This window comes from Hemitrygon akajei, chromosome 8 (genome assembly GCF_048418815.1).
Source record: "Hemitrygon akajei chromosome 8, sHemAka1.3, whole genome shotgun sequence".
Lineage (NCBI taxonomy): Eukaryota > Metazoa > Chordata > Chondrichthyes > Myliobatiformes > Dasyatidae > Hemitrygon > Hemitrygon akajei.
This window is the reverse complement of record NC_133131.1, coordinates 95,355,943-95,370,057: the sequence shown is the minus strand read 5'-3', so window position 1 is coordinate 95,370,057 and position 14,115 is coordinate 95,355,943. Positions and strand designations below refer to the sequence as shown.

General features: G+C 41.1%; 1 protein-coding gene across 4 annotated transcripts in view; it reads right to left on the bottom strand.

The window, feature by feature from the left end:
• Positions 1 to 311: 311 nt before the first annotated feature.
• The window catches only part of sgce (sarcoglycan, epsilon), an 89,925-nt gene continuing 76,121 nt past the window's right edge, over positions 312 to 14,115 (bottom strand). For 2 of the 4 annotated variants that reach the window (XM_073054205.1, XM_073054202.1), the window contains 5 exons: positions 13,783 to 13,809; positions 10,410 to 10,601; positions 1,851 to 1,894; positions 1,419 to 1,450; positions 312 to 629 (listed from right to left, as the gene is read on the bottom strand). In XM_073054205.1, coding sequence (XP_072910306.1) covers positions 582 to 629; positions 1,419 to 1,450; positions 1,851 to 1,894; positions 10,410 to 10,601; positions 13,783 to 13,809 — 343 coding nt within the window. In that variant the 3' untranslated portion in view covers positions 312 to 581. The remainder of the gene's footprint in view (positions 630 to 1,418; positions 1,451 to 1,850; positions 1,895 to 10,409; positions 10,602 to 13,782; positions 13,810 to 14,115) is intronic. The other 2 variants (XM_073054203.1, XM_073054204.1) reach the window with 2 other exon arrangements.

The following is a 14,115-nucleotide window of genomic DNA, read 5'->3' as shown; positions in this document are numbered from 1 at the left end:
GTTCTGTGAAACTCCGATTCTTCTGGCAGTAAATATCCACTTAACAGACAACTGCAAAGTTAAAGGAGTTACCTCTCAAAACTTAGTTTTGATTTCTCAGTGAACATATGCATCATTGCTCCTAAACTGGCCTAGAGATTAACTGGTTGTTGCAGACCATGGTGCTTAATTTCAATGGACAGTCAAAGGAACAAATACTGATTTAACCAGTGACAGGTGGTACACACACACACAAGTTAACACTGACTGATCATGGGGAAAGAGATGATGTGAGATGCAAAGGAAAAACTTAAACACAGTGCAGAAACTGATACAGTGAAGCTATTTATTAGGTAACTCATGACATTTTTCTCTATCTGCAATACAAAGTTTTCTAGCAAAAATTAAATAAAATTAATTTGCCTTTATAGTACACGTGTAAAAAAGAAAGCAAGTATTGCATTTTAATGCTGGAATAAGATGTATAAAATTTGTGATAGACAGTGACAGTGTAGATTCAAAGTAATACACATTGGCACACAAAACAGAATATGTATTTGCTCAGTATACAGAAGTGTAAAAAACCTTCCAAAATGGAATCATCAGGTAAATGCTTCTTTCAGTTTTCCTTCCTCAGGTTTGCCATTTATCTATTTAAAGAGAAAATCAGTAATTAAATATGAAGCCCACAATAACTCAAGCTAAGAAACGGCACATTTACTCATGACACTGCTACCATCACTGAGCTCCAGAACAGCAATACACATTCTGGGTGCTAGCACTCTTGACTTGCTTTTTTTTTGCTCAGGTTGAGGCAAATCATTAATTACTGATCAGCCTTTTCTTAATGATCATAATGTTAGGCCAAATTGCAGGCAGAACATTTAAGAAAAACTTAATCTCAATGAAGCTGTCAAAATATCAAAGTGACTCCAGTCTCACACCAACACAGTACGCAAGTTGACTTTGTTTTGCCTTGCAATGCCAGGTTTCCTTCACAAAGCTTCTTGATCAACTGATTGCTAATGCTCTATCACCATTTTATCTATATGGATAGGCTAATCATCTGATTCTTCATGGACTGATTACTGATAGATACAATAGGAGTTAATGAAATGTTAATAACTTTCCCCATTTTTTTTCCTCTGTAGCTCCTTACTCAGAACAAAATTTAAGAATTTTACTGAGCATAGCATTTGGGAAATAGACTATACCTATAATGACATTGAATTATTTACTACCCAATTATTAAAACAAGAAGTCTTCAATGTTAAACAAGTTACTATGAAAGCATTCAAATTAAGTTTGCATGCTGAAGTAGTTTATGTTCATAATTTCTATTTAAATAATGCTGTTCTGCATTTGATAGTTTAAAAAAACAATACTGAAAATGTACTTTTGAATAAAATCCTTAAATGTTTACACTGGTTCGTACTTGCCTCATATTGCAGAAATGTCGACATACAAAATTCTCCAATCAGGAAAGCAAAAATGGAGGAAAAGATTTGATTATGAATTAAGGACTTAACATTTTGTTTTATAAATCTGTGCACACTTTGACAAGAAAACAAGAATCTACTGCAAAGTAGCAATTGCCTTTCTTCTGGTTTTATGAAGATGCATACAAGTAAATGGATTTAATGTTTACAACATTCTCATGAAAAATGAGTGGTTGAAGACTTCTTTTTATCTGTATTCTGTCACAACTACTCTTACCCAATAAACATTGGCTAAGTCAGGGCATTTCAATTTAACAACAGCAATAATACCAAAAGGTTTTCTACAGTTCTTCTTTGATTAAGTTACATGGTAATCAATGTGATAGTGGTTTGAGCAGGTAATGGCTGGTGAGACAGATGTTGGATACTGACCTGCACCTTGCTGCTGGGGCAGCTGTGTCTGTAATGGGTGATTCCTGCAGGAGAAGACAACTTCATTAGATATGGCTGAAATCAAATCATACGCTATGTAGCGGGTGATTAGCAAATTTTATTTCAGTTTTGCATTCTTGATTTCATAAATCATTCACTAACACACTAAAGAAAATCAATCACTAAACCATGACCTCCTAAAAAGATCATAAAAAACAAGCACAGCAATTAACTAATTTAGTCAAGCATAAAAAATAAAATCAACAAGCCCTGTCAAAAGTGCAGTGTTATATCTCCACTCCTTTATGGGATTTAGACTTTGACCATTCATTGATAACTCAATTAACTAAAATGGACTTTATTCTTTAACAACAAAATACAATAATCTATTTCCTCGGTTCCCATCAAAACATGTGTCCCCTTTTGTCTGAAAAAATAAGCCTACGTGATCTACGGTCTCCATTTTCAAGGAGTGTGTCTAATTACCAGAATGAAAATCTGTGCTTTGATTTTCTTTTCTTCCCTGTAATGACTTTCACACTTCTCTGACCCCATCTTTTATTTCTTTACATGCCAATTCGATTCCCCATTTACCTTGTATTTAATGCCTCTGGCCATGTACAATATAATAAACACAAGAGATTCTGCAGATGCTGGAAATCCAGAGTAACACACACAAAATGCTGGAGGAACTCAGCAAATCAGGCAGCATCTGGGGAAATGAATAAACAGGTGACGTTTTTGTGCTGAGGACTGGAAAGAAAGAAGGAAAAGAAGCCAGAATAAGTTGGTGGGAGGAGAGACAATGAGAAGTGAAGCCAGCTAGGTTGGGGAGGGTGGTGAAGTAAGAAGCTGGGAGATGATAGGTGGAAAATACAAAGGGCTGGATAAGGAGGAATCTGATAGGACAGGAAAGTGGACCGTGGGACAGAGGGAATGGAGAGGGGGCACCAGGAGGACGTGATAGGCAGGTGAGGCAAAAAGTTAAGAGACCAGAATGGAAATGGGAGGGGGAAAAATCGATGCTCGTGCCAATAGATTGGAGGCTACTAGATGGAATGAGAAGTGTTGGTCTTCCACTCTGAGACTGGCCTCATTGTGACAGAAGAGGGGCCCATGGACCAACATGTTGGAACAGAAAAGGGATAGGAACTAAAACAGTTGGCCACCCGGAAATTCCACTTTCTGCAGGAAGTGGAAGTGCCCCCCCCCCCCCCGCCCCCATTTACATCGGGTCACACCAATGTTCAGAGGGCCGTATCGTGAGCACCAGATACAGTGGACAACCCCCAACAGACTCACAGGTGAAGTGTTGCCTCACCTGGAAGAACTTCGGGGCTCTGAATGGAGGTGAGGTAGGAAATGAATGGGCAAATGTAACATTTCTGCCTCTTGCAGGGATAGGTGCCAGGAGGGAGATTAGTGAGGAGGAACGAATCGACTAGGAAATCACTGTCGCACTGATCTCAGAGGTGGGGGGAGGGGTGGGAGAGGAAAAGGTGTTTTTGGGGATAGGATCCTGTTGAAGATGGTAGAAGTTGCAAAGAATGGTGAGGACAAGAGGAACTCTATCCCTGTTAAGGTACAAGGAAAGTGGGGTGAGCGTAGATGTCCAAGAAATGGAAGAGATGCAGGTGAGGGCAGCATCAATGGTGGAGGAAGAGAAACCCTGTTCTTCGAAGGAGAACATCTCTGATGTCTTGCAAAGGAACACCTCATCCTGGGAACAGATGTGGTGGAAACAAAGGAACTGAGAAAGGGAATAGCATTTTTACAGGAGATAGGGTGGTAAAAGTTATAGTCAAGATAGCTGTGGAGTTCATAGGTTTATAAAAAGATATCAGCAGACAGGTAGTCTCCAGAGATAGAGATAGATTGAAAAAGGGGAGGGGGGTATCAGAAGTGCACCCAGTGAATTTAAGCACGGTGAAAGTTGGAGGCAAAGTTGATGAAATCAGCATGCTCAGCACAAATGCATGAAGCAGCACAGAAAGAGTTGAAGAGCATTACCAGGGAAGGCCTGAAACATGGACTGTTCCACATAGCCAACAAAAAGTCAGGCATAGCTGGAGCCCATGCAGGTGCCTCATGGCTACCGCTTGAGTTTGGAGAAGTGAGAGCAGCCAAAGGAGAAACTGTTGAGGGTGAGGACCGGTTTGACCAGATGGAGGGTGATGGTGGTGGAGGAGAATTGGTCAGGTCTTTCGTCCAGAAAGAATCTGAGATCTTCAAGACTTACTTGATGGGGGAATGTGAGTGTATAGGGGCTGGACATTCACGGTGAAAATGAGACGGTCAGGGCCACAGAACTGAAAGCTGTTGACACTGAGAGCACGTGAAGTGTTGCTGATGTAGGTGGGAAAAGTCTGAACCAAGAGGGAAAGAACAGAGTTGAGGTATGCACTCATGAGTTTAGTGGGGCAGGAGCAGGCAGAGACAATGGGCCCACTGGATAGTCAGGTTTGTGGATCTTGAGTATAAGGTATAAATGAGCAGCGCAGGATAAGGGAGCTACGAGTTTGGTTGCAATGGATGGGAAATCTCCAGAGCTGAGGTGAGTGATGGTGCAGGAGACAGTGAGTGACCTGTCTGGAGTGATGTTCTTTTCAAGGGGTAAGTAAGAGGAGGTGTATATAAGTTACAACAGCACCCATTTGTGGGTTTGATTATGTTGCGATTGGTGCATAGAGAGTGGAGGCAGTGCATTCAGAGGAGGTAAGGTTTGAGAAGAGAGGAGTGCTGAAGTCAAGCTGGTTGATGTCTCATTGGCAATTAGAGATGAAAAGATCCAGAGCAAGGTGTCCAACAAGAGAAGGATTTTACAATACAATCTGTCTTGCACAGCACTCAATCACAAAACAAGTTTTTTTTTGTTCTCCCTTTTTCTGCCCTGAACAAACTTCAAACTTGCCACATTTAAAACTCTTTCTAGCCCAAATGGCATGAAATATTAGAGGAAGTTAAAGTCACTCCTTGACCTACTGAATATTTCTGGTAATAATCAGCTATTTTCCTGGTCTCTGCTCGAATTATTCCTGAACAGCAAGGGAAAAATACTTTAGCGGCATCTGATTCTCCATAATGGGAATTCAATCTGACAGCGAGTTCATTTTTCATGTCATCTTTCTTTGAACAAACCATGAAATTCAGATTTAATCCATTACCATTAGTACCAGTATTTATACCTTAAAGATAAATAATCAACCAAGTTGGGGAGAGAATAAGAATTAGGGAATTCTAGGAACCGAAAACAAATTACTAGAGAAACTCAGTAGATCAGGCAGAGAGATGCTTTGGGCCAAGACACTACATCAGGACTGAAGAGTATAGAGGAGAGATGGTCAGTACATAGAGGTGAGGCATGGGATTGCAGGTACAATAGTCTCTGTTTTATCACCTTCCAGCTTGTCTCTACCTCCACCCTCACATCCACATCCATTGTCCCTACCATATGCTGTTGCCCAACTCTACCACTTCTACCAGTTACTCTTCTGACCTAGATCCATCTATTGCCTGCCAGCCTATGCCACATCCATCCTTTTCACCTCTCTGTACCGGCTATCTTCCCTCTACCACCTTGGTCTTGATGCACGGTCATGACCCAGAATTTTGACCATCTCTCTGCCTCCATAGTTACTGCCTGACCCATTTAACTCCTCCGGCAGCTTGGTTATTTTAGCTCCAGATAATAGCATCTGCAGTCTCTTGTGTCTCCATCTAGGAGCGTGAGAAGTGAGGTGAGTCTTAACAGTTATGTCAACAAGAGGTTGTGAATGCCACTTGCTGGAGGAGTTAACTGGACACTGTTTCAACAGGGAGTCACACCTATTAGATAAATGGCTTCAAAACTGTTCTGTGGCCAGGGACAAAAGGGTGTGACTGTGAGTGAGGCAAGTAGGGGAATCCAGGTAGTCTTGCTTTTGGAGTCTCAGCCCTTGAGCTTGCCCAATACATCTGAGATTGCTGCTCCCTGTGAGGTTGAGAAGTGGGGGTGATGTGGGAACGATGAGTAACTGAACCATGGCACCCTAGTACAAGGAATCATTCAAGAGGGAGGAAGAGAAGAGAAATGTAGTTGTAATGGGAGATAATATAATCAGCAGAATAGACAATCCTTTGTCACAAAGATCAAGTTTCTTAAAGGCTGTGTTGTCTGCTTGGTACCTGGGTTTGGGACTTCTGTCTTGCAGTGGAATTTGGAGCGAGCCTGGAAAGTTCCAGTTGCCGTGGTCTATGTGGGTACCAATAATATAGGATGAAAGAGGTTCTGCTGAGGGAATTTGAGTAGCTAGGGATTAAGTTAAAATGCAGAACCAGTAGTAATAATCTCCAGATTGTTATCTGAGCAATGTGCAAATTGGCCCAGTGTTATTAAGATCAGACAGTTAACTACATGAAAAAATATGGTGTGGGGGAATAGGTTTGAATTCTTGGAACACTGGCACCAGTACTGGGGAAGGAGAAAGCTGTTCTGATGGGACAGACTAAGATCCTGGCAAATCTCATAATTAGGGCTGTGGATAGGGCTTTAAATTAAATAATGGGGGGGGGGGGGGTCAAACAGCTTGAGAAAGTATGGATCATGTAAAAGGGAAAGAAAGTGAAGGAGCAGTTACTGAAGTCTCCAGAACAAAGAATAAAAATAAAAAGTTTAGAAAGATTTAAGAATTTAAATTTGTGTGGCATGGAGACAAAATCGAAAAGAAGGGTGGTGAGTACAGGACTTAAAGTATTATATTTAAATGCACAGAGTACATGAAATAAGACAGGTGATCTCGTCGCAAGTTAGAAAATTGGCAAGTAAGATGTCGTGGGCATCATAGCTGGGAGCTTAAGATTTAAGGATAGATATTGTATCGAAAGGACATACAGGTTGGCAGAGGGGTTGGGGTGGCTTTGTTGGTAAAAAGAAATGAAATCAAATCCTTGGAAAGAAGTGATATAGGATCAGAAGATGTAGAATCCTTGTAGTTAGAGTTAAGAAACTGCAAGGGTAAAAAGACCCTGATGGCAATAATATGCAGGTCTCTATACAGTAGCCAGATTGCAAGATACAGATTACAAGGGAAGATAAAAAAAGTGTGCAAAAAGAGCAACATTATGATGCCCATGAGAATTTTAATATGCAGTAGATTGGTAAATCATGTTGGTGTTGAATTCCAAGAGAAGGTAATTATAGAATGCCTACAAGGAGGCTTTTTAAGAGTCAAGCCCACAAGGGAAAAGGCAATTATGGCTTGGGTCTTCTGTAATGAACCACATTGCATTAGGGAGCTCAAGGTAAGGAGCAATTAAGTAGTGATCATATTATGATAGAATTTACCCTCCAGTTTGAGAGGGATCTGATTATCAGTTTTACTGTTCAGTAAAGGTAATTGCAGAGGCATGAGAGAGAAGCTGGCCAAAGTTGATTGGAAGGAGACAATAGATAATAGACAGTAGGTGCAGGAATAAGCCATTCGGCCCTTCTAGCCAGCACCGCCATTCACTGTGATCATGGCTGATCATACACAATCAGTACCCCGTTCCTGCCTTCTCCCCATATCCCTTGACCCCGCTATCTATAAGAGCTCTATCTAACTCTCTCTTGAATACATCCAGAGACTTGGCCTCCACTGCCTTCTGGGGCAGAGCATTCCACATATCCACCACCCTCTGGTTGACAAAGTTTTTCCGCATCTCTGTTCTAGATGGCCTACCCCTTATTCTTAAACTGTGGCCTCTAGTTCTGGACTCACCCATCAGCGGGAATATGCTTCCTGCCTCCAGTGTGTCCAATCCCTTAATAATCTTATATGTTTCAATCAGATCCCCTCTCATCCTTCTAAATTCCAGTGTATACAAGCCCAGTCACTCCAATCTTTCAACATATGACAGTCCCGCCATTCCGGGAATTAACCTTGTGAACCTACGCTGCACTCCCTCAATAGCAAGAATGTCCTTCCTCAAATTTGGAGACCAAAACTGCACACAATACTCCAGGTGGGGTCTCACCAGGGCCCTGTACAGCTGCAGAAGGACCTCTTTACTCCTATACTCAATTCCTCTTGTTATAAAAGCCAGCATGCCATTAGCAGGGATGATGGTGGAGCAGCAGTGGCTGGAGTTTTTGGGAGTAATTCAGAATATGTAGGATTATTTCATTCCAAAAGAAACAGTAGCATTCTAAAGGGAGGATGAGGCAACCGTGGCTGACAGGAGAAGTCAAAGATAGTAGAAAAGCAGAAAGAAAGGTCAGACAGTATAGGAAGCCAGAGGAATAGGGAAAAAAAATAACTGAAAGCAGCTAAAAAGCATATCAAGCAGTAGTAAATCAAGGCAATTGGACTTGCTACATTGTCTAGAAGATATTTCACCACTCATCCAAGAGGCTTCTTCAGATGGCAGGAGGCAAAGAGTGGGAATAAAGGGGGCCTTATCTGGATGGCTGCCAATGACTAGTGATGCTCCACAGGTGTAGGGTCCACTGCTTTTCATGTTATATGTTAATGATCCAGATGATGGAATTCATGGCTTTGTGGCCAACATAGCAGTTGATACAAAGATAGGTGGAGGGGGAGATAGTATTGAGGAAGAAGGGATTTTGCAGAAAGACCTGGATAGATTAGGAGAATGGGCAAACAACTGGGAGACAGTGTAGGGAAGTGTATGGTTATTCACTTTGGTAAAGAATAAAACAGACAAATTTCCAAACAAGGAGCAAATTTGGAAATCAGAAGTGGCATACTGTCAGCAATTTTGGGCCCCAAAACTAAGAAAGGATATGCTAGCATTGGAGATGGTCCAGAGGAGGTTTATAAGAATGATCCCAGGAATGAAGGGTTAACGTATAAGGAGAGTCTGATGGCTTTGGGTGTGTACTCGGTAAAGTTTAGAAAAATGATTCAGTGGTGAAACCTACCAAATACTGAAAGCCCTAGAAAATACATCTTCTATAAACCCACTGACTCCCATAACTACCTTGATTATACCTCTTCCCACCCTGCCAAATGCAAAAATTCTATTCCCTATTCCCAGTTCCTCTGTCTCCGCCGCATCTGCTCCAAGGATAAGGCTTTCCATTCCAGGACATCCCAAATGTCCTCTTTCTTTAAGAATTGTGGTTTCCCTTCTGTCGTCATCAATGATGCCCTCACCCGAATCTCCTCCATTTCCCACACTTCAGCCCTCACCCCATCCTCCCGTCACCACAACAGGGACTGTGTCCCCCTTGTCCTCACCTATCATCCCACCAGCCTCCAGATCCAGCATATTATCCTCCGCAACTTCCGCCACCTTCAACAGGACCCCACCACTAAGGACATCTTTCCCTCTCTACCCCACTCTGCTTTTCGCAGGGATCGTTCCCTCTGCGACTGCCTGGTCCACACGTCCCTCCCCACAGATCTCCCACCTGCTACTTATCCCTGCAAGCGCAAGTGCTACACCTGTCCCTATACCTCCTCTCTTGCCACCATTCAGGGCACCAAACAGTCCTTCCAGGTGAGGCAACACTTCACTTGTGAGTCTGTTGGGGTAATACATTGCTCCCGGTGTAGCCTCCTCTACATCGGCGAGACCCGACGCAGATTGGGGGAGCGCTTCATCGAGCACCTACGCTCCGTCCGCCACAACAGATAGGATCTCCCGGTTGCCACCCACTTCAACTCTCCTTCACATTCCCATTCGGATATATCCATACATGGCCTCCTCTACTGCCATGATGAGGCCAAACTGGAGGAACAACATCTCATCTACCATCTGGGTAGTCTCCAGCCCCTTGGTATGAACATTGAATTCTCCAACTTCCGGTAATTCCCTCCCTCTCCCTTCCCCCATCCCACCTTCACTCTGTCTCCTCTTCTAGCTGCCTATCACCTCTCATGATTCTGCCTTCTTCTACTACCCATAGTGCTTTCCCCTTAGGTTCCTTCTTCACCTCTCCTGCCTATCCCCTCCCTGCTTCCCCTCCCCCACCCCTTGACCTTTCCTCTGATTGGCTTTCCACCCTCCCCCCACCTTCTTTATAGGGCCCCTGCCCCCTCCTTCTTTAGTCCTGGCGAAGGGTCTCAACCCGAAACGTTGACTGCTCATTTCCACGGATGCTGCCCGACCTGCTGAAGTCATCCAGCTTTTTTGTACGTCTTGATTTGACCACAGCATCTGCAGTGCACTTTGTGTTTATTATGACAGGGTTGTGGTCCTCCTTGAGAAAAGTGTAGATTGATAGGTACTTAATTAGTAACGGCATATTAGGTTATGGGGAGAAGACAAGAGAATGGGGTTGTGAGGGAAAATAAATCAGCAATGACTGAATGCCATTACAGACTCAATGGTTTAATTCTGCTCCTTTGTCTTATAGTCAATATCCACATATGTGAATATCAAACAATAGTTGCAAATAAGTGTACCTAAATTGCAGTCCATTGATCAATATCCCTAAAAATAAGCACACACAATATTTATGCAAAGCTTATTTTCTGTTGCAAAGAAATACAAAAATTATACTCTATGGATCATTGATAGAATAGAAAGAGAAATATGATTTATCTAATAATGCATTATTAAATAAGCACTCACTGTTGTGTTTGCATGAGAGGCATGTTGGAGGTGTCACAGTTGTCTGAATGGTGAAGTGGTGGCATGATCTCTCCAGTTACTGGGTTAAACACTGGCAGCGTGGAGAGAGGCCAAGCTGCCTCCCGGTTCTTCGACATGTTTCGAAGCTCCTTAGTTGACTTCTGGATGGAGCTGTGATGAACCAACTGGATGCTGAAGAAACACATGAAAATAGAAATGATGAGACTATATGTAAATTTGAACACATTTTTCTTCAACAAAGCTCAACATTGCTCATTATTCTATCTTTGGAAATTAGCTTCTGGATTCTCGTCAACATTCAAAAATATTATGAAAAATGTTGTTTTAATGGAAAATTATGAACTACAACAGAGAACTCAAATACAAACCAGTCAAAATCAATGTTAACTGTAAATAGTTGCATAGTTCATTACATATTTTAATAAATTTTGTGTCTATTTTTGACACTGAAATCAGCATAATCAAAACAGGCAAGCTAACTGTCTGGATCAGAAACTTCACCGAGAAATGCTTCAGTTCAGCAAGTTCTTCAGAGTATGATCTTCATTACTAAACCTCAATCCCCAATTCAGCCTTCGATTTGCTACTATGTCTGAGACTTGAGGGTTGAATTTGAAATTAAAATTGCATTTTCTATTACAAATTTTAACTTCTGAAAGGTAGAAACCACTTTGGAAATAGTTCTCATGGGAGTTATGACATGACTCATCTTTTCATCTATTAATGTCTAATTTTATTGGGAGTTCTAACATGTTTGAAACTCTAGCCATAATTCTCATTCAAACCAGGTTGGAAATTGCTAGATCAAGGTTTTTAATTTGTATTTTGAATTAAGTCTTCATTTAGACAATGCATAATATACCGAGCCAGATTTTCTTTAGAGGAGAGAGTATTAGATACCTAGGCTTAAAGGTAGCTAAAAACCTAGGGTACCTCTAAGGGAGATAAGGAAGGAGATTTTGACGGCATAGACTTTTAAATCTTTGCTAGTCCAAGGGGAAGTGCTAGATGATTGGAGGTTAAAAAAATGTGATATTTTTATTTAAGGGCAGCAGGGATTGGACTCGGCAATGGGAGGGAAGTTATTGGGAAAAAATGAGAATCGGAATTAATCCACAATTTAAAAAATGAAGATCAGTCAAATATAATTTGCATTGTCTGTGTTAAAGAAAGATGTCATTTTGGTTCTTGTGGAAATATACAACAGAGCAGGAAATTCCAAATAATGCTGATGGAATTGTACTTCAGACTCAGAATACAATGCCAAGCTACTACTGTATCATGCTAATAGCACAAGCAGGAGGGGTCAAACATCCTCCTTGGTTTCTATTTAGGATTAAAATCAGTGGCCTGTGGCAAAGTAGGCCAGGACTAAGTTTTTAATTTTTTCTCCAATTGAAGCAGCTACAATCCACTAAAATGATAGCTGGCCTTGGATGTTAAGGATTCATTCATTGCATTTTCTCCCCCAGAAAAATCATGGATGTCACGGCCTTTAATGACGCTTCTTCATGTCTTTTCAAAATCAATTTGGTATAGGCAATAAATGCAGACCTTACATGCAATGCTAACATCATGTAAACTGATCACAAAGCATTTTTAACAGCACTTCTAGCTTGAGGTTTATTTGGAAGCTAAAGAAGTTGCTTGTTGCATTCTATCACTAGTAACACTAGTAAAGATAATTTCTTCCTCAATACATACTAGCCATTCATTGCCAGGCAACATAATGAAATCTTTGTACTGATTTTTTTTCAGAGAATTGAGCCAGTCCCACTTTATACGCGAGTTGTTCACAATGCCCAGAGAAGCATTTGTTGATGAGGCTGAGAGACACAAGGCGCAGCTCACTGGGGCTCAGGATGCGCCGTTCACTGCCTTAAAGTTTTGATGCACACATAGAAATTCAGCAGATGCCACTGTTACAGCACTTTGACGTTAAAATGAAATTGAAATACAAGACAATTAAAAAATAGACTTGGGGCCACCATATATGTTTACACGGGAACAAAAAAAAACTAGAGTTTTATTTTATCAGATGCTGTTAAAAATTAGTAATAGTACTGGGAAGGGAAAGATTTAGATTGTCTGATAGCATAATCTGTATTCAATATAGAAATTGAAAGCCAATAAAAACCTCAATATTCAGGCAACATCTGTAGGGAGAAAGGCCAAACTAACTTTACAAATTATGCTTTTTGGAAACAATAACCCCACCTTCCTCCATAATCTAACAGATTGTATCTGACTTCCACGTTTTTTCCAGGAGATTTATTTTTTAATATTTTTTAAATCATTTGCTATCATATTTTACTTTATGCCCAATTTAATAGGCATCATCCATTCACAGTAGCATATAGTAACAGCATTTATGGAGAAGTGAAAGAAACATCTCTCTTCTCCACCCACTCCTCACCCCCAGTAACAGCTGCTTGGATGTGAGCCCATAAGTTTGAAAGTTAACTCTGTTTCCCTCTCCGACTTGCCAAGCATTCCCCAGTACTTTGTGTTTGCAGCTGTCTGCACGATTGCTTTGTGCAGCACAAGTGCTGCCAACTTCCAACACCTGGGCCCTGTGCCTCCAGCAGAATGCCCAATTAAACTCAGCAGGTTGACGATGGGACACAGAGCGTTTTGACTGTTGAGGGGCCAGCACTCACATGGCACAAAACTATTACAGTGCCTCTGTGAGGACTGGGCTAGTCTTCGCACATTACTGTGCCTTATCCTAGAATCACACCCACTGAAAGCTGTCACAGAGGGAAACTAGGAATGAGTTCATGACCCAATGGTCATACAGCTACAGCTGAAGGCAACAGAGATGCTCAGGCAGAAAGGACGCCCTGGAATAAATACAAAAAGCTAATATCCATTCCAATTATAATGTTACTATACTGTACTCTAGGTAGTAGGAAATGGGTCTTTTTATTAAGAATGGAAATGGAATACTGCTGCAACAATCAAAGTATTTGCATTCCCTCTCAAGGAATTCATTATTTTTATAATAAGTGGAGAGATATCTAAACTAGTAACCAACACAATGGGTGTTCTCTTTCATTACAATAATGGATATACTATTCCACTTTCAAAGAGCTATGGGCATATTGATTTCAGGTGTAACTGAAAAAGCAAGCACTCACTTGCCATGCTATCAAGAGAGCTAACTGCAGTAACTCCTCATTATGGGTCAGCAATATGAAATGAACTATGAGAAGTGTAAAAACTCAAAAAGACACACAAGGATGGGACAGACTCTGAAGCCAACAGTAGCAGATTATGGTCTGATAAAGCAAAAAAAAAACTAAAACTGAAAATGTTCAATCTGAAACATAACAGGAAAGAAGACACTTACTCTGGTGTTTGCATGTCTCTCTTTTGCCTAGGAACAAAACAAAATTAATGAATTAAATAATAGGCATTGGTATTTGAAACATCAAAAATATTTGCATACTGGTGGACCCACCTTTGGCAGATGTTGAGAAGATGATCATTGAATACACTTGTCAGTATCTGCCTGTAAGTATAGGGCCAGAGCAACTGCACACACGAACACGTGACAATCAAGCATAAATGGACACAGAATGAAACAGACCAAAAGGCTTGAGAAAATAAATTTGCATGGATGGAGATGAAATATGAATTCATGCAATGATATGGACAGATCTATATTTTCTACCTGCTTCTA